At 45.5% G+C, this 24989-nt stretch overlaps 1 protein-coding gene across 1 annotated transcript in view; it reads right to left on the reverse strand.

The window, feature by feature from the left end:
* Positions 1 to 24989, reverse strand: part of gucy1a2 (guanylate cyclase 1, soluble, alpha 2) — a 366843-nt gene that overhangs the window by 318556 nt on the left and 23298 nt on the right. The window contains exon 2 of the mRNA XM_085999072.1: positions 13065 to 13126. Coding sequence (XP_085855198.1) covers positions 13065 to 13126 — 62 coding nt within the window. The remainder of the gene's footprint in view (positions 1 to 13064; positions 13127 to 24989) is intronic.

A 24989-nucleotide genomic window follows, 5' to 3' on the forward strand; every position in this document is an offset into this window, starting at 1 on the left:
GAATGACGTATGAGGAGAGATTGGGTCGATTGGGCTTGTACTCGCTATAGTTTAGAAGAATGAGAGGGGATCTCATTGAAACTTATAAAATTCTGACAGGGCTGGACAGACTAGATGCTGGAAGGATGTTCCCGATGGTCAGGGAGTCCAGAACCAGGGGTCACAGTCTAAGGATAAGGGGTAGGCCATTTAGGACAGTAATGAGGAGGAATTTCTTCACCCAGAGAGTGGTGAACCTGTGGAATTCTCTACCACAGAAGGTAGTAGATGCCAATTCATTAAATATATTCAAGAAGGAGTTGGATATATTTCTTAAGGCTAAAGGGATCGAGGGATATGGGGAGAAAGCAGGGACCGGGTACTGAATTTGGATGATCAGCCATGATCTCATTGAATGGCGGAGCAGGCTCGAGGGGCCGAATGGCCTACTCCTGCACCTATCTTCTATGTTTCTATGTTTCTATGCCTTCTCAGGTTTAATGGCACCAGTTACTCCTGTAAGCAGTCCGAGAGTCTTACTTTTGCTCACACTGCCCTAAATAGTGTAATGCAGAGGTTTAACAATACTAACCCCTTGTGACCTGAATCAGATATTTGTGTCTTTTGCACCTGTACTTCTTCAAACTCTCTGAAAGCAGAACAACAACAACAACTTGTATTTATATAGCGCCATTAATGTAGTAAAACGTCCCAAGGTACTTTACAGGAGCATTATCAAACAAAATTTGACACCGAGCCACATAAGGAGATATTAGGGCAGATGACCAAAAGCTTGGTCACGGATGCAGGTTTTAAGGAGCATCTTAAAGGAGGAAAGAAAGGTAGAGAAGCAAAGAGGTTTAGGGAGAGAATTTCAGAGCTTAGGGCTTCAGCAGCTGAAGGCACGGCCGCCAATGGTGGAATGATTAAAATCGTGGATGCACAAGAGGCCAGAATTGGAGCAACGCAGATACCTCAGAGGGTTGTAGGGCTGAAGGATGTTACAGGGATAGGGAGGGGTGAGGCCATGGGGGGATTTGAAAACAAGGATGAGAATTTTAAAATCGAGGTGTTGCAAACACTTAGATAACGATATGTATCACATCTCTTCTCTCAATTTTATTTCACAGTGAGTCTTCTTCTTATCATGTCCACGGACAGTCTATACATAGCCCAGCCAGAACTGGACACATTTTTGCGCCTTGTTGTTGGATTCGGCAAGATCTGCAACAGTGCAGGGTTCCTCTAACGATGGGCATTGCAGGAGATGTTGCATAGTCTGTGCCTCAGTTCCACATCCACAAGTTGTCGGGCTGGTTGAATATCCCCATTTGCTTAGTGACACCTTTGAGCAACCTACACCGGTCCTAAGTCTGTTAAGGCACTTCCAGATTGCCCAGTTGCAATTAGCTCCTGGGGGAAGGCTTTCATCAGGTAAAATTTCCATCGCTGGGGGTTGTTCAAGACTGGCGAGCCGGTCTTTCCACAAGGCGATGCGGGTTTCAGATGAGGTTGATTGTAATGGAACAACACTGTTCATGAAGCTCTTCCTTGACTTTAGGCGGCTGGGTGTAGGTGTATGACAATGCAGAGGGTGCCTCTCATCTGATGTTTGACGGAGTCGCTCTTTCTTGCTGGCTACCGTTCTTCTTATATCAGGGGGAGCGATACCCGCCAGGATATATAGGCTGTTGGTGCTTGTTGGTTTTAAGCAACCTGTGATAAATCGGCAGCTTGCATTCAGAACGGCATCCATCTTCTTGGCATGAGTAGACCTTTCCCATGCAGGGCAGGCGTATTCGGCAATGGAATAGCAAAGAGCAAGTGCACTGGTTCACAATGTTTTCGGGCTTTCTCCCCATCTTGTGTTAGTGAGCTTATTCAGGATGTTGTTTCGTGCGCTCACTTTTGCCTTTGTCTTCTCGATGTGGTTCTTGAAGGTGAGGCATCGGTCAAGGGTGACTCCTAAGTAGATAGGGTGCTCGCAATGCGTCTGTGTTGCTCCACACCAGGTTACTTTCAACTGGCGTTTGGCTTCACGGTTTCTGAGGTGGAATGCACAAACTTGCGTCTTTGATGGGTTTGCGCGAAGGTGGTTTTCTTCATAGTAGGATTTTAGTCCCTCCAAGGCCTCAGAAAGCGTTTTCTCCATGGTGTTAAAATCAGTGCTTTGGGCAGTGACACATAAGTCATCAGCATATATAAAACGGCGTGTGACACCATCTATAGGTTGGTCATTCGTGTAGATGTTGTACAGCAGCGGTGCAAGCACGCTTCCCTGAGGAAGACCATTCTTCTGAATACGCCACCTGCTGCGCTTCCCACCTAGTTCAACATAGAACCGGCGATTCTGAAGCATGCTTTCCAACAGCTCTGTTAAGTGAATGTCTTTTGTCATCTCTAGAATCTTGCAGAGGCAACGTCTATGGTTCACTGTATCGTATGCTGCTGACAGGTCTGCAAAAACAGCACCTGTTACCATCCATTGCTCAAAACCATCTTCGATGTGTTGTGTGAGGTTGAGCAGTTGGCTTGTTGTTGATTTACCGGGGCAAAAACCTGCTTGCTCTGGAATGATCTTCTCATCTACAGTTGGTGCTATCCTATTGAGTATCAGGCGTTCAAACAGCTTATAGGTGTGGCAAAGCAGTGAAATTGGCCAAAAACTCTTAAGATCTGAGGGATCTTTTCCAGGCTTTAATAGTGCTATTACATGTGCCTTCTGCCAGATATTAGGTGGCTTGTGTGTTGCCAGACAGTGGTTGAACAATTGTAGGAGCCACTTCTTTGCTTGCTGTCCAAAATGCTTTATCTGCTCCATTGCTATGTTGTCAAGACCAATTGCTTTCCCGTGTTTTAGATTGGATGTACCAGTTTCCAGCTCTTCCATGGTGAATGGTCTAGTGAAGCCAGGATCATCGCTGTACTTCTTCCTATCTAGTTGTGCTCTTGGTTGTTTCTTGTTGATTTTTCCATTTAGGAGCAACTGGTGTGCAACTTGGTTAGCAGACACATTTGGATGTTGGGCAGCTTTCTTGGGATCACCTCCAAGTTTGCATATGAGAGACCATGCCTTCTTGCTGCTTTTTGTAAGATCTGTTGTCTCTATCAAGGTGTTCCAGGTGTTTTGACGTTTTTGAGAGATACTTAACATCACCCTCTCACCGGTAGATATTGTTTCCTCTGAGAAGGGGTCAGATTCAAACATTGAGACTGGAAAGTACTGAAGTACAAAGGGATCTGGGGGTCCTGGTGCACGAAACTCAAAAGGTTAGTATGCAGGTGCAGCAAGTGATTAAGAAGGCCAATGGAATGTTGGCTTTCATTGCTAGGGGGATAGAATATAAAAATAGGGAGGTATTGCTTCAGTTGTACAAGGTATTGGTGAGACCGCACCTGGAATACTGCGTACAGTTTTGGTGTCCATACTTAAGAAAGGACATACTTGCTCTCGAGTCAGTACAAAGAAGGTTCACTCGGTTAATCCCGGGGATGAGGGGATGGACATATGAGGAGAGGTTGAGTAGATTGGGACTCTACTCATTGGAGTTCAGAAGAATGAGAGGCGATCTTATTGAAACATATAAGATTGTGAAGGGGTTGGATCGGGTGGATGCAGGGAAGATGTTCCCAATGATGGGTGAAACTAGAACTAGGGGGCATAGTCTTAGAATAAGGGGCTGCTCTTTCAAAACTGAGATGAGGAGGAACTACTTCACTCAGAGGGTGGTAGGTCCATGGAATATGCTGCCCCAAAAAGCTGTAGAAGCTACATCATTACATAAATTTAAAACAGAAATAGACAGTTTCCTAGAAGTAAAGGGAATTAAAGGTTACGGGGAGCGGGCAGGAATTTGGACATGAGTCTAGGTTCGGATCGGTCATGGCCCTGTGGGTAGCGGAGCGGGCCCAGGGGCCGTGTAGCCTGATCCTGCTCCTATTTCGTGTGTCTAATTCTGTTAGATTCAGGAGATGGTTCTGTGATAGTGGATTGGCGGTTAGGATCAGATCAGCCATGATCTTATTGAATGGCGGAGCAGGCTCGAGGGGCCGATTGGCCTACTCCTGCTCCTATTTCTTATGTTCTTATGTTCTTATGAGACATACTCCCAGTAGAGTTCAGCATTCTCCTTGGTGAGACCAGGGATGTAGTGCACTCTGCAACCTCGGGGGATCTTCCTTCTAGCTGTTTTTTGGACAGCTTTTGCAAAGAGGTTGTAGTGCTCAGGTAGTGGTTTAATGCGTTTAACCTTGCGGTCAAGTGCTCGTGTGAAACCATTCCAATCGGCCTTCTTGAAGTTGAAGCACCTTTTGAATGGTATGACGGTTGGTAACACTGCTGCATTTACCTGGATACCAATAGGATGGTGTTGTGTCTGTGGTATTGGGTCTGTGACAAGCTCCTTGCAGAGGCCAGCGATGTCGTTGCTGGCAATGGCAAGATCTGGATTATATCTACACTTCCAGCGGGCACTGTGGAAGGAGGCTGGCAATTTAGGATCATGGATGAGACTAAGCTGGTTAGCGTCCATCCATCCATTCACAGTGAGTGAACACGCAGAACAACAGTTGCAATAAGATTCACTTAATTCTACAAGATGCACTGCAGCAATTCGCCAAGGCTTCTTCGGCAGCACCTCCCAAATCCGCAACCTCTACCACCTAGAAGGACAAGGGCAGCAGGCACATGGGAACACCACCACCTCCAAGTTACCCTCCAAGTCACACACCATCCTGACTTAGAAGTATATCGCCGATCCTTCATCGTCGCTGGGTCAAAATCCTGGAACTCCCGCCCTAACAGCACTGTGGGAGTACCTTCACCACACGGACTGCAGCGGTTCAAGAAGGTGGCCCACCACCACTTTCTCAAGGGCAACTAGGAATGGGCAATAAATGCTGGTTTTGCCAGCAACACCCACATCCCATGAACAAATTTTTAAAAAGAGGGAAGTGGAGCGCTAAATCAAGCGCTAACCATTTCTGTTAGGGCGCTAAAGTGCGAGAGTGGGACGGTAACAGCAGAGCGCTGAACAATGCTTCCCTCGCTTAAAGGGAAGGGCCGATGATGGTGCACAACATACTTCTGCTCAATTCTGTGTTGCCAGGCGACCTGCGCGATTGCCATTACAGCCCCAAACACTCTCCGAGAGTGGAGGGCTTGGACATCTCGCAGCAATAAAGCTTCGAAAACTTTCAGCAGGCACCAGACTGGTGCAAAGAATAAAGTTTGGTCTACCTGAAAACCACTGCCTTTAATTAGCGCTCCCCAAGTAGCCAGCCGAAGTGACAACACCTCCTCTTCCTGCTGTTGCTGACGCCCAGTGATACAGCAGGGGGCCGGAGGCAATTTCACATCCGGGGCAGTGACGGGGCACTGCGCACTTTATGATGTCACGATCTGCGAGGCACTAGAGGGTGAGGCAGTAAGAGTTAGCGCCAGCGCTAAACCGGCAGGGAAATTCGCGGGCATCGCTGAATTCGCCACGCCCGGTCGCTAGCCCCTTAGCGCCCCATCACCGCCCCCCCAGGCGCTAACGGGAGGTGCAAAGCAGCTGAATTTCTCCCCCTTAGTTCCTAGAATAATATGTAATGTGTATTACATGCAAATTGATATGTCATTTTTTTTTAAATAGATGGAAAGATGGCAACTCAAACCAATTTGAAAAAGAAAATTGAGTGAATTAATGATCTGCGCTTTAATAATTTGAGTGATTTGTCTGGGTGGAAATTCCTCGGGGGAGAAATTCGGTATTGCCCCATTTAGGGTGCAATTATCAGCCGGGCGCAAAGTTTAGCGCCTGGTGCTAATTATTGCCTCCGACTGCAATATTGGCTTCTATCGTCCCCTGGAGGTGATTGGAGGGCTAAATGAGGCGCTGCACACCTCTCTTAAGGCGCTAATGCTGAGGAGCGAGGCGCTACCTCAGAGCGCTGGCGAAGCTCATGTGATGTCAGTCAGCAATGGAACACAGACACACTGACGCCGACCAGTTCTTAAAGGGGAGGGTCGATCCTGCTCTCCATCCACACCCTGCTCATTGCAGCCTTGAATCTCTGCCAAGAGAGACCGGTACATCAAATCTGCTGGAAAGAACAATGGAGAGGCCCACGGAAAGAGCTCAGTGTGCAGCCCCCATAGTCTCTTCTAAATCGATGCAAGGAAGGTCAAATCAAAATAAACCTGCAAAGTGCTGCTCAGTACCCAAAACTCAACACAGCGTTGAATCTCTCCAGAAGTCTCTCTCTCTCTCAGAATGCGTGGTGCAAAAATGTCACCGACAAAAAAGGCAGGAAGTGGTCGCCTTTAAATAGCGCTCCCCCAGTCCCTTCCCAACTGCAAAACGCTCCCCTCAACCTGTCGTTGCTAACGGCAGGCGGTAAGGCAGGGGGTGCCATTCAATATCCAGTCCGAGGCGCTACCGGGGTGTTGCACACTCGACTGACGTCATGATCTGCGGGCGCAGGAGATCGTGGCAGTAGTGTTTACCACCGCCGCAAAATGTCTGGTTAATTTCGTGAGCAGCGTAAACATCACCGCGCCTGAGCGCTAGTTGCTTTGCGCCCCATTAGCAACCGAATTTTCCCCCCGTTGGCCCAGAAATTCGGGTCTCCACGGGTGAGTATGCACGGGGTACTCACCCGTAAGCCCAATGGAAGTGCCGGTTTCCTGCATGCACTGCACATGCGTGGGAAACCGGCACTTCCGTTCCCCTGAAAGAAGGGGTTCAGAGGTCGAACGCGTGCACAGGAGAGGCTGCGCGTGCGCATTGAACTTTTGTTTTTTTTGCAGGTTTTCCCGGAAAGGTAAGTCTCCAGAAGTTAGACATGTAAAAAGCAGTCGCAAGGCCTACTTTTTACAAGGTAAGTGGTGAATTAATTAAAATTAAAACATTTTTTCCACAGGTTTATTATTTTTAAATACTTTAACGAAAGGTAAGTTTATTTTTAGCCCCGTTAGAAAATAAAATTATTTTTTTCAAAAATGTAAATTATTATTTAAAATAGTTATTTCATGTAATTTATAGTTTATTTAAAAAATGTATTTGAAGATTTAGTGATGTTTTGGGGCTTGTAGTATTTATAAGTTTGACAGCCCTTCCTGTCAAACTTATGAATGAAGCATTCCCTGCTACCATTGGCTCTCCATGGCCCACGTGATCCCAGGGGACGCATCGAACTAACTGCGCCCCTGGGATACGCAAGCACTGCGCGCCGGCAGTTGGAGGAGGCCCAGGATCGGAATTCCACGGGGGCCCACAGCTCAACGGCCGGCGCGCTAGGTAAGTGCAGATCGGGGGCTTCCACCCGCGGGAAGCCCCCGACCCGAATTTCTGGGCCATTGTCTCCATTTGTCAACAGTTTGCCAAAATAATGTAACAATATTGATTTATTTTAGCAAGGATTGATAATTAGAAATACCAGCATCTAAGCAGTGTTAAAATAGAGAGCAAAGCACATACTAGATGTGAATTTAATTCTGCATCGCGGGAACTGGGCGGGGGGACAGGGTAAATGGATTGGGAGAGAGACCCACCACCATCCCACTCCCTTTCCCACAGTTTTCAATTTTAACTTGCTCTGAGCAGGCGATAAGGACGCCCATCTGAAACTGGTGGGGTTCTTCTTTAAATATGCAGATCAGGCTCTGATGATATCATCAAGGACTACTAGTTTAACCGGCTGCCAGAGCGGGGAAGCCATTGTAACTTTCCCATCAACTGATGCTAGTGGGAAGAGTCAGGGCCAGAAGAGGTCCAAAGCTGTACATTTTTGTTTTAAATGTTGTCGGGAGCAGGGGTGGTGGCCCAGGCCCCACAAGGAAAGTTTAGACATCCTCTGCCCCAAGCTCCCTCATTCTGGATCATGAAAGCCCATCCCCACGATCTACCTGAGTGCCGGGGACCATTCCATCAGTGCCGGGCGGTGGCCTCCTGCTGCCCAACATTCCGTTCCCGCTCACCAGCCAACTGTCACTTCCTGCAGTCTGGAAACAGGAAGCTAGTGACTACTAACCAGACCTCCATGTTTTGTTACAAGTCGATTAAAGCCTTGCTTTATGTACAACCAAGTGCGTAGTGAATCTCTATTACATCAATTTAATCAACTTGTTATCGTCTCCACGCCTTGGGTGATTCGGAACAACCAGCTGCAACTCGAACCGCAGAAAGGGACCTGGGCAAGAAACTGATCCATCATGGAAAAACTCCTTAGACCCGCTCGTCTCGACCTGGACCCAAATGCACCTGCGGCAGCGAAGGTATGGAAGCATTGTTTTCGTACCTTTAGCAACTTTCTTGAAGAATGTGGGGCGGGTTCCTCTAATAAGTTACGAATGCTTATTCACTACGTATCCCCTCATGTGTATGATTATATTGAGGACTGTATAGACTACGACGCTGCTATCGAAATTTTACAGCAGCTATTTGTCAAGTCCCCGAATGAAATCTTTGCTCGACACCTACTGGCCACAACTCGGCAGCAGCCTGGGGAATCACTCGATGAATTCCTCCAGAAACTTCGCAGGCTCAGCAAAGGTTGTAACCTTAAAGCGGTTACAGCTGAACAGTATCAAGACGAACTAATCCGTGATTCCTTTATCAATGGGATTGCATCCCCTTTTATACGTCAGCGCCTGCTAGAAAATAAAACCCTCAATTTAAGGGCTGCTTATGACCAGGCGTGTTCCCTGGACTTGGCCAAGAAGAATGCAGACACTTATCTCCCACCACGTGCACGGGCAGCGGCTATCACCCTTAATAAGTCTTTCGATAGGTCTTGGGTGGATGCCCCCGCTGATGATGACTCTACTCAAACGGACGATGACCCTACCCTAACGGACGACGACCCTACCCTAGAGGCCTTTGCTGATGACGTCCCCGCCCTAGCAGCATCCTGGCAATCAGGAAGAAAGTGTTTCTTTTGTGGAGGTATGTTCCATTACAGAAAATTTTGCCCGGCTCGTAATGCAACCTGCAATCATTGCAGCAAGAAAGGACACTTTTCCAAGGTATGCCAGTCACGGGCCTCTGCTAACAAGAAAGGCCGCTCCTCTAAAGTATACTGGTCGAGAGCTCCTGTTAGCTTCACAGCTGCTATCTGTGGAGCTGCTCCTCCCCCAAGAACCACTGCTAAGGCTACAGCTGCCGAAGGAAAAATTACCCCTCCTCCCATCACAGCTGTTTTTCCCCAAAGTTTGTCCCATGCAGCTACGAAGGTTTCAGTAAATGGGCACACTCTAAGCGCGCTAATCGACTCCTGCAGCTCTGACAGCTTCATTAGTAAGCGGGCTGTCAGCAGGTTAAAACTGCGCATTTATCCCTCGGACAGGGAGATTGCAATGGCTCTGACGACTCTGACCACCAATTCTTCTGGCTTCTGTCTTGTCAACCTCATCCTCAATGGTCGCACGTATCCCTCCACCCGGCTCGGAGTACTCGAAAACTTATGTAGCGATGTGCTTCTGGAACAGGACTTCCAGAAGCAGCACAAAAGACTCACTTTTGAGTTTGGAGGGTCGAAGCCAGAGCTTACCATTTCTAAGGTGCCGTGCTACTCCGGAGGTTCGTCCGGTCGGCCAAGAATGACCCTCTCGTTGACGAGGTGGAGTTAACGGAGGTAAACCCCACGTATGCGTACGTGCGGTACCCCGATGGCCGGGAGTCCACCGTCTCGCTCAGAGATCTGGCTCCCTGCCCAACCGGTCACATGGGCCCGAATGATGTAGGATCCCACGACGATGATGTCAACACTCCGCACCCCTATGAAGATGATGCCCTATCTGGGACATCGAGGGATCTGCCGGCAGTGCTACCGGATCAACTCAGGGAGCCGAACGCTCCCCGTAGGATGGCCACCCGAAATCAGGACGCCAGACAATCTCCGGCTACGACCCAGGATGAGGCCAGCTCTGCGCCTGTGGGGACCCGCACCCGGAGTCATGATATTCCCAGGCCTCCACAGGACGATCAAGACGACGCGGACTCTACCGACTTACCGGTACGGGCCAAGCGACCCAGGGACCTGGACGCGGTCCGGGGAGACATGCCTTCCGGTCACAAGCAGAAAGCTAAATGACTACGGCTATTTTTAGTCCGCCTAGTCCGTTAAAGGAAGACTGGACTTCCAAACCTTTTAGGGAGGAAGAATGTCATGAATCGCAACTTCTACAAGAAGTAACTCAGGAAGTACTACTGAACGGCCAGCTGAGGGCGCCGCCCGAGGAGTATAAATCTAGGGCATGGGCCCAACTTGGCCAGAGACAGTCTGGAAACAGGAAGCTAGTGGCTACTAACTAGACCTCCATGTTTTGTTACAAGTCGATTAAAGCCTTGCTTTATGTACAACCAAGTGCGTAGTGAGTCTTTATTACGTCAGAGGCTATGGGAGATAGTGAGGTTGAGGATGGCCATGAGAGTTTATATGGAGGAAGAGGTTTAAGGAGGACTGGAGGGCAGTAAAATCAGAGGAGAGAAGGCACGGTAAGTTGAGATGGAGACTGGAATGAGGATGAGGAGTCACTTAGTGCAGATACTGAGGGAGGAAAGGAGAGAGGATATCTCGGTGAGACACTCCGGGTGAGACTTTGGGGGCCAGTAGATAATGAGGATTTTAAAGGAGAGGCCAGATGGGTAGAACAGGGTGAGGTGCTCTAAGGATGAGAAGGACCAGAGGAGTAGGAGGAGAGAACAAAGTATAACTTAGTGATAAGTGTCACACGGCCACCAATTGGTACTAGCTGTAAATTTGACCAATCTGCTTCTGAATCCAAGTTGTTGATACAACTGAGAAACAGTGGTTCCAACACTGATCCCTGCGCACTCCACTTTACACTTCCATCCACTTTAACATCATTCCTTTAACAAATTTTCTACCCTTCAGCCAATTTCTTATCCATTACCAAAATTCACCCTGAATGCCCATAGCATTGAGCTTGACTAGTGTGGAACTTTGTTGAATTCTTTTTGAAAGTCATTGTTCACCACATTGTAGAGCTTTCCACAGTCCACAAAAAATAAATGTTTAGCAGGCAGCATTATCCTCTTCTGAATCCATGTTGACTGCTATTTACTACATTATTATTGTACAGATAATCCTTGAGTTTTCTCCTGATAATCAATGCCTTTATTTTACACGAGATTCAATAGAACAACAGTCAACAAGACTAATGGGTTTGTAGTTATTTGATTTTGCTTTATCCCCTTTGTGAAAATGGACACCATGTTAGCTGGTTTCCAGTCTACTGGTACCGCTCCTATGTGTATCAACTCTCTCATAATCACTGTCAATGCTTCACAATTCTTCTCCCTTGTTTGTATTAGTGCTGTGCATTAAATACCATTTTTACCTGAGCAGTTGTTTGTTTTGAGCTCTCTTACTTTTTTAGGTCTTCTGTCTTATTTATATAAATAAAAGTCATTAATCATAATTAGGTTATTGCTACTCAGGGAGGTCATGTTGCTTGTGTCATTTCTTGTTAATTTGGAGGAACGTTCAGTCCACTATTTTTAAATGTTTCTGCAAGTTCCTATATTCATTCCAGCGAGTCCCTCCACCTTTCTATCTGCAGGATTTATAAGAATAAGAATGTTCTTCCTCCTTATTTTGCTTCTGTTGTTTTATTCATCTATTTAAGGCTACATTTATTTAGTCTGTGCTTCCTGGTCTGAGGTATGTATCTATCCTGCACAGGATTATCCCTTTAAATGTGCTCCACTTGTCCTCTACTGAAGTGCTATTGAATAAATTCCGCCAGTCAATTTGCTTAAACTGACACCTCACTTCTTTGAAGTTAGCCCTTTTAAAATTATATACCTGGCCCTCAGTCCTCAGTATTTCTGAATCCCACATCATGTCTAATTTGACCATTGTGAGGTTGCTATTCCCTAAGTGTGGTCACTATCAGCCAATCGTGTCTGATGGCAGTAAACTGCAATAGAATGGAGTGAATGGTAATCCTGTCAAAGTTTTCAAAAGAGAGCTTCACAAATTCTTAACTCAATGGGTAGCTCAGTGACACTGTCTTGGCACTGAGGAAGGAGTGAGATCTGGTGAATAGAGAATAACAATTTCAATGATAAAAAGAGCAGAATGATTTGTATGGTTTCTAATTTATTAAATTTTTATTCATTTTGTCCCATTCCTCATTTTATTCTCCATATCAAGCATCATTCTATGGCTACGAACACAGAGAAGTGGTACTCTCCCAGTCCCCTACCTATATTGAAATACAATTGGCTAAAATAGGAGCTTAACAAATTTTCAATTTTTTTAGAAGCTTTTTGAAGGACTCAACTCACGAAAAAATGTTGGTTGTCACTACAGGTATAATCTACCACAGCCACATTTGCTTTAGTCTATTCACTGGCCCTGTTGTCTGTCATTCAAATAAACTTGCTGCTAGTAGGATGAGTTTTATTTGTTTCTAGCCTGTCACAAGGTGGGGCACATTAAGAGGAAAGGCCTCAGCTTGCTTGGGGAAGATCGTGACCAGCATTGTCCAATACATCCAGCTGGAGAAGACAACTGGCAAGAAAAGCATGGAGGCAAAAATATGAACCAAAAGGGGAAAAAGAAAATTCCATATTCAATGGATTTAACTTAAACAACATTCATTGTAATTTGGAAGTCTTATAGAATTTCCAGCATTTGGAATAAAAATAAGAATTCATAGCTACTTGTAATACTTAGGCCCTGGGGAGAAGAAGATTAACTAGGTAGTTGATATTATATTACATTTGTACAATTAAAATTCCTGTTAAATACCAGTAGTGACAACGATTTGTACGGTGCACAGTGAAGTTTGTCAAATTCTGAAAGACAAGCAAATTATTTGAAAGACATTTGAGCTTTCAAGTTAGTTCCATGGAAATCAACTTGGCAAAGGCAACTAATTAACATAGGGACATTCAACAGCAATATATCTAAATTAAATTAACATACTTATGCAAAATATTTCTGAATATAAATTATGACCACAGTAAGTACAGTTGCTGTACCTGTAATAAATGTATATTTGCCAATATGCATATATAACATAATTGCAAAACCTGCTTGTAAGGAACATTGGTGCTATTCACACGTACCTCATCACTTGGTGCTCAAAGTATTGTAATGTTCTCTGTAGTGCCCATTGTAACATCTGTGGCTGCATTAACAAGATGATATAAAAGTCATTGGCATCAAATGACTATAGCATAGGCAATTTAACCAACACAAATAGATATATTTTGGATTAGATATACTTTATTGATTGGAAAGAGAATGAGCAATTAAAAAATAACAATATATTGTTAATAGCGGTGATGAAATACACGGACAATCATCAAAGGGAGACGTACAATTTAATAATACATCTTTTATCACTATTGTATTAGTTTTCTGGACTGTTGTGTGAGATTATTTTCTTCATTCATATTCACAAAAAAAGCCAATCACCAGGGCAAATTCCCACCTCCTGTCCAGTGCCACGAGGTAGAGTTTCCATTGGCCCAGAATTTGTTTGAGTGGGACATCTCAGCGTGCCCAGTTAGTTGGACTTCTTCCCTCACCCTTCAGCTCAAAATTTGTTTACGCTGCAAATTACTGAAAGTGTGAGCTGATAAGTGCATCTGGGATCTTGGTGAATGACAGGACCAACAGTCTATCTCCTTAATCAGTGAAGATTTATGGATTGAGAAAGAAACAGAGGAATGATGGAGAATGAAATAGGGTGGATTAGAGTCAAATTAGATACAGAAAGAGAAATAAACAGATGGAACTAAACATTGGATTAAGAGAGAGATAGAAAAAAGACAGAAAGGAAAAGTAAGAAAAAAAATTTAAATTTTAAAAGTCTCTTAGAACAATTTACTACCTGCAGGAACAAGGTGTCATATTTTCAATTGTTCCCTTTCCGGGCTGGAGAGCTTCAGTTCCATTGCAGGAACATAAATTTCATTAAAAGGTTCCTTGCCCTTTTGAGTAGCAGCCTTAACTTTCCTCGGTGAGTTTAATTGGTAATTAATGCCCAAATGCAGCAATTTCTTAAAACTCAGGGAGGTTGATGACAATATTCCCATTAATTTTTGGGGGGAGCGCGGCCCCTTTAAGAGGCTGCACGACCCATTCAAAATATCGCGCATGCGCAGTTTATCCTATTGAAATGCCGGCAAGCCGGCTACGCGGGCGGTCCAGAGCGCTGCTCGGCCACGCAGCTTAAAGGGAACATTGGTTGACAGTGAGATAATGGGGAGCGGCGCAAATCGCCCAGCAATTTGTGACGATACGCAACTCACGGGGTATCTTCTCCTCGCCACAAATTGCTGGACAATTTACACATTAATAACGGCATGTGCATTAAACTCATTATTTTACCAGCCAATTCTGGCCCATTATATTACACAACCTGTAAGTAGCAGGAATGGTTGAAACATCCTTGCTGTCATTCACACATCTGTCTGTGTAATAGAATCCAAGGCAAAATTGTAATTGGGACTAGAATTATAAACTAGACTCTATTCCCCTAGTGACGCACTAGTACAAAAATCAGTACAATATTGAGCACAAAAATGTTCAGAATTTCAGAATGTGTAAGTGTGTGATTTTCCACCTGAATACTACAGAGGGAATAAATGCAGAACATTAGTTTGGATCTAGTGTTCATACACTAGTATAACAATAACAGCTACTTAAAAATAGACCCATATTCTGAGGAGAAAGAATTGTTTTACTTGAAAGTTTTTTAATTCAATTTAAGTTTTAAAAAACTTTAAGTGCAGTTAGCTGCCAGTTCAGACAGATTTTATTTCCTATTATGGCCCTCTGGAGAAGAACTAGCTTGCCATACATTTCCGTATTCTCCCCACACCATCCTTTGTCAACCAGTCTCCTCCCACAGGTGCTAATGCTTAACACTTTGCAGAAATCACTGTCAAATGACAGACTGGGAGCATACAATGATTTGTTCCAACAACAAAATACACTTTCCCTTTGTTAAATGATGCTTGCTTCCAGTGTAAATAGGAAAACTCAGCGCTGTATATATAATAAACATCATTCAGCCAGAGGTAAATACTTTCCAATCAGAAAAGACTGAGGATAGTGACTGTGCACGTTTGTATAGTGAGAGCACATCGCCATTACTCCCCAGCTGTACAACAAAAGTAACCCGACCCAAAAACCCCAGAAAAGATAGGATAGCCCTGTGCACCTGTCTCTGGCTGTGACACATCGCACTGCCCCTGTGTTCACCTCAATCTTGAAGCATTGTACAAAAATATATAAACAATGCTGTCAATGTGCTCTCCTGTAAACGTCATGTTGTGAATATATAAATCTCCTATATCCATGTGAAAACCAGCAAACAATTTTTCTCTTTTGTAAAAATAATATTTATACCTTAACTGTTAATAGATTAACAGACTGTTAATTAATAGACTTGAGGTCATCCAAAACTCTGCTGCCCATGTCCTAACTTGTACCAAGTCCCGTTCACCCCTGTGCTCACTGACCGACATTGGCTCCAGGTTAAGAAACACCTCAATTTTAAAATTCTCATCATTGTTTTCAAATCCCTCCATGGCCTCACCCCTCCCTATCTCTGAAATCTCCTCCTGCCCTACAACGCTCCGAGATATCCGCACTCCTCTAATTCTGGCCTCTTGAGCATCCCCAATTTTAATCACTCCACCATTGGCAGCCATGCTTTCAGTTGCCAAGGCCCTAAGCTCTGGAATTTCCTCCCTAAACCTCTCTGCCTCTCTTTCCCCCTTTAAGATGCTTCTTAAAACCTACCTCTTTGACCACGCTGTTGGTCATCTGCCCTAATATCTCCTTATGTGGCTCAGTGTCAAATTTTGTTTGTTTGTTTTTTTGTTTGCCTTGGGACATTTTACTATGTTAAAGGCACTATATAAATACAAGTTGTTGTTGTTGATTAATTAACTGTTAATACCTTCTAACATTATCTTCGCCACCCCCCCCCACTTTAACCTGTCCCTCTGATACAAACCCCCAAGTTGCCTATCTATATCATGCAATTCCCATGCTCTCAAATACAAAATTATACAGAGAGACTCATCTTCATCAGCAACAACTGACTACAAAAAAAATTGGTCATAGCACCATGAATGAATACTAAGCAGGTGTAAGATAGCCATAGAAGCTGAAGTAGATTGAACACGAAATATTAAAAAACTGAAATATAATACGTATAGGCAAACTATGAGATTCCCCTTTATTAGTCAGTCAAATAAATCCCAATATTAATACTTGTCAAATCATATAACTTGATATTGTCATCCATCACTGTCCACCATTGTCTATAAAACTTATAACGCTTAATAATCTAGTCTGGAGTATGTTCCAAACAGGTGATATATCTCAGGTTCCAATGTGATGATGATAAATTGTTTCACTCTTCACAACATCATCTCAAATTCTCAATGTGTAACTGTCTTATGCATAAGCAATGGCAGTCCTCAGTCATCTGCAGCGAAACTCCAAGCAACACCGCCAAGTAAATTGTAGGGTTATAAATCAGTTATGTGTATTACAAGAAATGGTCTGGGGTGAACACGGAAAGCACACAGAGAGGGAGCCACTACAGACTAATTATGCAGAGAACACATCAGTCTGGTGAACCAGTTAAAAATTTAAAAGAACTACCTCAGAATAAAGTATTGTTGTTAATACCCCATGGTTAAGTCTCGTGAAGAACCTTGTGGTAAGTTACATGATTTGATCACAGGAGCCTACCATATTTTGCTACCATCAACAAGAAAACATGGCTAAGTTTGTATTTATTATACACATTCTGGAGTGTATTTCAACAAAATAGCACATTTCAGGTTTCAGGTGATGTAAATAAATGAGTCAAGCTTCACGCTCCAAGTTGGTGATGTCATCTAAACCTTTCAATACATTGCTGCATATAACACATGGCAGTCTGTGCGTTACCCTGTTTGTGATACACTGCAGTCTGTGCATTACACTGCACTTCGCCACTGAAGTCAGTGGAAAAGAAAATTGGACGCAATGTAAAATGGGCTGCCGATTTGCTTTCACCTGTTTTGCACTACCGCCCAAGTCCAATTTCACCCAGAGAAAATTATTCATCAATTAAACAAGGGCAGACTATTGGCTTAAGCAACAATTTGCAAAGCAAAACAAAGCATGGGTTGGATTGGGAGTGGAGATTTGGATGATTATAATTAAGCTCTGTGCTAGACCCAACTTTTACAATTCACTTAAAATATTCAATTGAGATAGAAAGCATGTATCGAATATTTACAAATTAATGTTACAGCCATTAAAATATTAATGGCGCTTCCAGGTAGGTAGTTGCATAATCTTGTGTAATGAGGATCAGAAAGATTCCAGTTTTGAGAGAGAAAGAGTGAGAATGGCCGTGATTTTGCCAGCGCCCAGTGGACCCGATGGGTGGCAGGTCAGCTGTGATATTTTAAATGATTGACAGTGGGTCAGGAACCCATCGTCAAAACGTGCACACCTGCATTTCCCGATGTCCAGTCTGCCAGTGCTGAGCAGACCCGACAGGCAACGGCAGGGGACCCAATTCAAATCATTGGTGGCTTATTAACAGCCACTTAACAATGCTTTTTTTCCCAGCTTTTTAACATTCACAGGTCTCCCAAGGGTTTTCCGCTGTGCCTAGACATCATCAGTGAAGCTGCAGTGGGAGGTCAGTGGCCATTGAATCAGCTGATGAGTTGACAGCTTCAAATGTCAACTCAAAGCTCCCAGCTGATTCAGATATCTTCCCTTAAGCACTAACATCTCTAAACTGCATTTCCACTACAGTTTCAGAATGCTGAAAGTCTTTACACAAGTCTCCATGCAGTCTGACCTCATTACCTTTCCCACCATTCACAGATCACTTCTGTCATCTCTACTTCACCTGCCATCTATTCTATCAGCATGGGTGCACTTTATACTCTCTCATCTTGGTCCTCAGAATCTGACCATGATCAGCCCCAACACCAGCAGCACCAGGCACAACAGCAGCACCAACAACCACACCAACCTTCTCTGCAATCACCTGATGCTGCACAGGACACAGTGCATCAGCACCTGACCACATTGCTGCCCAGGATGCCAGGGATGGCCTCACAATGGCTACATTTACATCACTTGACGCTGCACACCCTGGCTGTCACATGATGTGCCAGGTTGACACCTACACCAACAACATAAAGCATTCCTACAATGCCCAAGCCATTCCTTTCTAATTAAGGAGAGCCAACATGGATTTGTAAAAGGCAGATCATGTTTGACTAATCTAACTGAATTTTTTGATGAAATAACAGGAAGGATTGATGAAGGGAATGCAATGGATGTTGTCTACATGGATTTTAGGAAGGCGTTTGACAAAGTGCCACATAGAAGGCTGGTAACAAAATTGAGGCTCACGGAATAGGTGGGTCAGTGGCAGATTGGATAAGGAGTTGGCTTAAGGACAGAAAACAGCGAGTTGTAGTAAATGGCTGTTTATCAGACTGGAGGATGGTAGGCAGTGGTGTTCCCCAAGGGTCAGTGCTGGGGCCACTGCTTTTTTGATATATATAAATGACCTGGATATTGGAATACAGAGTAGAATTTCTAAATTTGCCGATGACACCAAACTTGGGGGTATGGCAAACAGTGAGGATGATACCAATCGACTGCAGCAGGACATAGAAAGGCTCGCAGAATGGACAGACAAGTGGCAGATGGGATTTAATACAGAGAAGTGTGAGGTGATGCATTTTGGCAGAAAGAACAGGGAGAGGCAATATACACTTAATGGCACAGTTTTAAAGAGTGTGCAGGGACAGAGGGACCTGGGAGTTAATGTGCATAGGTCCCTGAAGGTGGCAGGACACATTGAGAGAGTGGTTAGCAAAGCATATGGGATCTTGGGCTTCATGAATGGAGGTATAGAGTACAAAAGTAGAGAAGTAATGCTGAACCTTTGTAAAGCGCTGGTTAGGCCACAACTAGAGTATTGTGTCCATTTCTGGTCACTGCACTTTAGGAAGGATGTGAAGGCCCTTGAGAGGGTGCAGAGGAGATTTACCAAAATGGTTCTGGGGATGGGGAATCTTAACTACAAGGACAGGTTGGAGAAGCTGGATTTGTTTTCATTAGAGCAAAGGACGTTGAGGGGTGATTTGATAGAGGTGTACAAGATTATGACGGGTTTGGATAGGCTAGACAGGGAAAGGCTGTTCCCACTAGTTGATGGTACAAGGACTAGGGGACACAGATTTAAGGTTTTGGGCAAGAGATACAGGGGGGACGTGAGGAAAAACTTTTTTACGCAGCCCGTGGTGATGACCTGGAATTCGCTGCCGACGGAAGTGGTGGAAGCGGAGACACTCAATGTTTTCAAGGGGAGACTGGATAGGCACTTGAGGGAAATAAACTTGCAGGGCTATGGGGATAGAGCGGGGGAATGAGGCTGACTGGATTGCTCAACAGAGAGTCGGCACGGACTCAATGGGCCGAATGGCCTTCTTCTGTGCCATTATGACTCTATGGGCTGGATTTTGCCATTGTGGGCAGGCTGGGGTGTGTCAGGTGGAAATCGTGTCAGGATCCCGACTCCGAAGTGAAGTGGGGAAAAAGTGCGATTTTCCCCTAATTGGGCAATTGATTTCCAGTGTGTGGGAACCCCTGGCCCAATGAGTCTTTTCATCCAGAAAGTCACCTCCGATGATGTCATCAATGCTGCTGGATTTAAGGCCTGCAAGCAGCCTTGCTTCTTCTGGAGACTGCAAACTTTATGGTGATTGTAGTAAGGAATTCATTGATCGACTATGTCCACCAGCAGGCAAAGGTATGCTCCACGCTTCGATGAGCCCTCCCTCCAAGCTCTGGTGGAAGGAGCAAGATCCAATAAGGAGGTGCTCTTAACTTCCTCATGAAGGAAAAAGCCACCCCAGCAGACTAAAGCTGTGTGGCTGCAAGTAGCCCAGGAGGTCAACTCCATCTCGATGAGCCGCAGAACCTGACTGCAATGCAGGAAGAGGTTTCATGACCTTCTCTGCACAGGAAAAGTGAGTATGACTTTCCCATCACCCTCAATCTGACCCCCATCGCCTCTCATCACCAGCATTCTGCTTTGCTAACCTCTTCCTCCACATGCCACTTGACACTTACGTCCCTGCACCCTTACCCATTCCCTCTCTCTATGGTCACATTCACTTAACTATTCGACCATGCAGCCCTCACACTCCCTATCACTGTGATGCGACGACGACAACTTACAACACACAGGAAGGGTCCTTTGTCTCCTTCTAAGCATCTATGCTATGGATTCTCTACACTCACTCCTTCACTCTCACTCAAACTCCGCTTGTGTCCCTCATTGCAAGAAAAGAGAGCCTACAAGAAGAGGGAAAGAGCCATGACAGGAGGATGGCCACCCTCAGTAGCCCAGCTCACTGCCTGGGAGGAGGCGGCCCTGGAAATTGCCGGGATCGAGGACGATTTCCAAGTGGGGGACGGACCGACGGGCACATCACAGCAAGCTGGTGACAGAATAGCTTGGCATCTCTCTCATTGATATTGCATGAGTCGCTGATAATGATTCTGATGCTCTAACAGATTGACTTATGATCATTTGCACTATTCAATGTGCATGTAACCTTGACCTCACATCTCTAACTCTTTCCTTTACTCGCCCACAGGACCATCAAAAGCCCCCATCCCTACTGTCCAGGAGGAACAGCCTGAGCCTCCAGACTCCTCAGAGGAAGCTGCAACCTCTGAGGGCGCAGCGTCAGCAGAATTCAGTGCACCCAGCACCAGCGCAGACACTCACACCTCGGTGGGACCTTCGCAAGATAGAGTAGTGTTGTCACCTGGTGTATCACAGCTCACAAGTGAGCATCAGCAGATGGTGGAGACAGGGCCAGCAGTGGAGAGTCCTCGTTCAGCTGCATGTCGACCCTATGCCTCCAGGTCCATCCAGAAGGAGAGCGGTGCTGGAACTCCAGGAACAGGTGCAGGAATATCTGGCAGGTTTTGTCTCCAGGGTTGCTGCGAGTGTGGAGCGAATGGAGGAGTCCATCGCGAACATGAGCTGAGCCTTTGTGGAGGCATTGCCACATGAACGCATCACCGCGGAAAGGATGGCAACCTCCGTGGAAAGGATGGCTACCTCCATGGTAAGGCTGGCTACCATAGAGGAGAGGATGGCTACGGCCATGGAGGAGCTTAGTCGCCAGGGTCTTGAAAACATGGTCATTGTTCAAAATAGAATGACATCTCTTGAGGCGCGATGGTCAGCTATTGAGCATACAAGTCCTCTGGAGTAGGACTTCCAGTGCAGAAACGGGTCCTCATGGCTCCCCTGCAGTGCAGCAAGGTGCTGGCAAGCCACTTGCTAGCTTTGAAGTGGAGCTGACCCATGAGAGAGTTGTTGGTGGCAGACAACAAGGAAGTGGGGGCTCCTCTCCAAGCACTCACACGACCATGCCACTGCAAAGCCCTCGGTCAGAGCCCCACCAGAGTCCTCACCCAACTGAGATGGGCGTCTCAGCCCCTGCACAGCCGCAGGAGCAGCAGACTGTTGCCGAGCCCTCACAGGCTCGCAACCCCAGAGGATGGCCGCCAAAGGTGTCAAGACAGGAGCAGCAAGAAAGTGAGCAAGGGGCCACCACATCTGCTGAAGCCACAGGGGAAGCACCACGTAGGAGCACGTGTAAGAGGAAGATAAAGGACAAGTAGTCACAAGGGTAGTGATGTATTGTTTTTTGACCAGCCATCCTTGTCATGGTATCATAAACAGATCTGAAGGCAAACTACTGAGGTTGTGGCTTGTGTCATTTCGCAAATGGGACTTCCACATTGAGGGCTTAGGGCGACTTGCAATTGTCAGTATGGTGGTCAGAGTGATAGGAATCCGCAGGTTCTTGTCAGTTGTCGATGGTCTGGTAAGAAGGTGTGAGGCAAAACTGTCTGATTGTGCAGGCTAAGCAAATCTGGCCAACGTGAGTGCGTCCCTTGCATCCCGGCCAGCAATGTGGTCATGCGCTGGCGCCTTCTGGCCTGTGCAGCTTCAGGTGGGTGAGCAGCAGCTTGGCGCTCCTGTTGTTGCTCCTGTTGTTGGTGCTGCTGTTGCTCATGGGTCTGCTGCTGCCACGGCTGGTCTTTGTCCGAATCTGATGTCCATGAGGAAAGGAAATAAATGTTCGCCATGCTTCTGGTATATTCCTCAGTTGAGGAAGCACTCAGTCAAGGTGGAGAGAGGAGTTTCCCAGGAGGTCACACTGGAGATGTGTGTAGGGCTCCAAACTTCCACAACAATGAGTATGCCTGCTAAAAGTTCCCCCAGACCTGAGACAACAAAGTTCTGCCACCTGCAAGTGATCATTGGTGAAAACTCCTTTGTAATGGTGGAGCTGCAGCTGTTAGTAAGCAATCCACTTGTGAGGCTGCCAGGATTACCTGGCGTGTTCCAGAGGAGGCATATAGGATGGGGGAAATGTCTAAAAATGTTGGTGATGAGTGCTCTTTGGTTGTGTAAAGACAGCAGATGGGCATTCTGAGGAAACGAGAACACTTATCCATTTGGTATTGCATTGTCATTAAATAAAGAAAAATAACAGATTTATATAGCATCTTTCACAACCTCAAAACATCCCAAAGTGCTTTACAGCCAATGAAGTACTTTTAAAGCGTAGTCACTGTTGTAATGTAGGAAATGCAGCAGCCAATTTGCGCACAGCAAGCTCCCACATAGCAATGAGATAAGAAAGAACTTGCATTTATATAGCACCTTTCACGACCGCAAAAAGTCCCAAAGTGCATTACACTCAATGAAGTGCTTTTGAAGTATAGTCACTGCTGTAATGTATGAAACACAGCAAGGACCCACAAACAGCAATGAGAGAAATGACCAGATAATCTGTTTTAGTGGTGTTGATCGATGATTAAATGATGCCAGGACACCAGGAGAACATGCCTTTTCTTCTTCAAAATGGTGCCTGGGGATCTTCTGTCCACCTGAGAGGGCAAATGGGTCCTCGCTATAAAGTCTCATCCTAAAGACAACACCTCCAACAGTGCAGTACTCCTTCAGTACTGCACTGAAGTGTCAGCCTGAATTATGTGCTCAAGTCTCTTAACTCCTGTTGGCATTTCACAATAATTACTATTGAACTGTGTCAGTGTGCAGGGATTTACATATGCTTGAAATGTTCCATCCAGTGTCAGCTATGCTCCTACACAAACTTAAACTCCCACACTCTGTGCTATTTCATGCAAAAATGACTTCTTCCATAGCACTCATAAAAAACATCGGAATTTGTAAACAGCTTTAGCATGTGACATCGTTTTCAGGTAACATTTTAGATGGATTAAAAATAAATAATGACTGTACCTCTTCACATAAGCCTACACAGGTTATCAAAGTGTGTAGCTCTCTTTAACACAATTCAAACTCCTTCACAAAACACCTACAGTTTCTGACAAAAATTCAGGCTCAGAATAAGATTTGATGGCAGAATATTCTGAAGGAGTGACACTGGCAGTTAACATTGTCAGATAATTAACCATTACAGAGTCAAGACAATGCTTAATAACCATTTCCCATGGGAACCAAATTATTTTGATGACACACATTGGGCTCAATTTTGCCAGGCCCGATGAGGCGGGATTGGAGGCATGTGAGTTGTTAAAATCGCCCAAAATGGCGGGCGGGCCCGATCCCGCTTCCATCCCACCTCCCAAATGCGTGTTTTCTGACCCCCTTTCCATCCCGCCTCCAAGAGGTGGGATAGGCCCTTAAGGCCCTTAACAACCACTTAATAGCCTCTATAATCCCATTTTGAGAGGCCTTTCAGATTTTTAGACATTCCCCCCAACCTTCACGCCTCCTCTGGAACATGCCAGGTAATGCTGGCGGCTTCACAGGTGGATTGCTTACACACAGCTGCAGCTCCACCATTACAAAGGAGTTTTCACCAATGATCGTTTGCAGGTGGCAGAACTTTGTTGTTTCAGGTCTGGGGAAACTTTTAGTGGCCTACTCATTGTTGTGGAAGTTTGGAGCCTGAGACCAATCTCCAGTGTGACCTCCTGGGAAACCCCTCTCCCCACCTTGACTAAGCGCTTCTTCAACTGAGGCATTTTTGTATGGGGTGGCGGGTGGCGCGTGCGCCCAGTCAGTTATGCCCCTGACTGTGAGCGGTTCGAATCGCTCCCACACCCCTGGGTTCTAGACACCGGACTTAGGTACAGGCGGCGATACAGAAAATCGAGTAGACAAGTGGTTTGGTGCAATTAAACCAGGATTTTATTAAAACAGAAATAAAACACAGTCTTATGAGAAATTACTGGTAAACAATTACAGGCATAAACAAAATAACTATATACTTATACAGGGAATGGGAAACACACGGCACATCGAGGGAAAAACAACTACATTAACAATCCCCTTATCCTTATTCCACCCCCTATACCTAACTAGATTAAGCTATGAGGGGCCAGAATTCATGCTCACCAATCCAAAGCCTGTTGCTTTAACGGATGCGAGTTTTGAGGTTTGGTCTTTTGTCCTTTTAGGTACCCTGTCGCCACGTGGTCTCAGGGTGCAGGGCTGGAGCTGCTGCTGCGACACACCTTTCTTCTCCTCAGCTACCATCATCGTCTCATCGCGATGGGTTCTCTTCTTCTTCTCCCTCGGGTGGTCGTCGGCGGTAACGTTGTGTCAGCGAGACGGTTGGCAGTCTTCACTGCTTAGATTTTCCTACCCATCCTTAGGGCGCCAGGATATTCGTTATGGCGTGGACACATGCGTTTAACGCCAGCTTATTTGCAGTGTTCATCTAGCCAACTTAGTCTCACTGTCCTCAGATATTTCTTCCCCAAGCGTCAGCTTATAACTCGGCGCTCGGTCTTAATTAATACATCTTCTGCTGCCCTTCTCTGCTCTTTGTTGGGTCTACCTTACTCTTCGTCTCGGTTCATTTCGCATCATTTCCTCTGCCCTCTCTCGTGGCCCGGGTGTCCTGGGTGACTTA

Source organism: Somniosus microcephalus, chromosome 10, assembly GCF_052327205.1.
Source record: "Somniosus microcephalus isolate GS21.2 chromosome 10, FLI_Smic_1.0, whole genome shotgun sequence".
In the NCBI taxonomy this organism is placed as follows: Eukaryota; Metazoa; Chordata; class Chondrichthyes; order Squaliformes; family Somniosidae; genus Somniosus; species Somniosus microcephalus.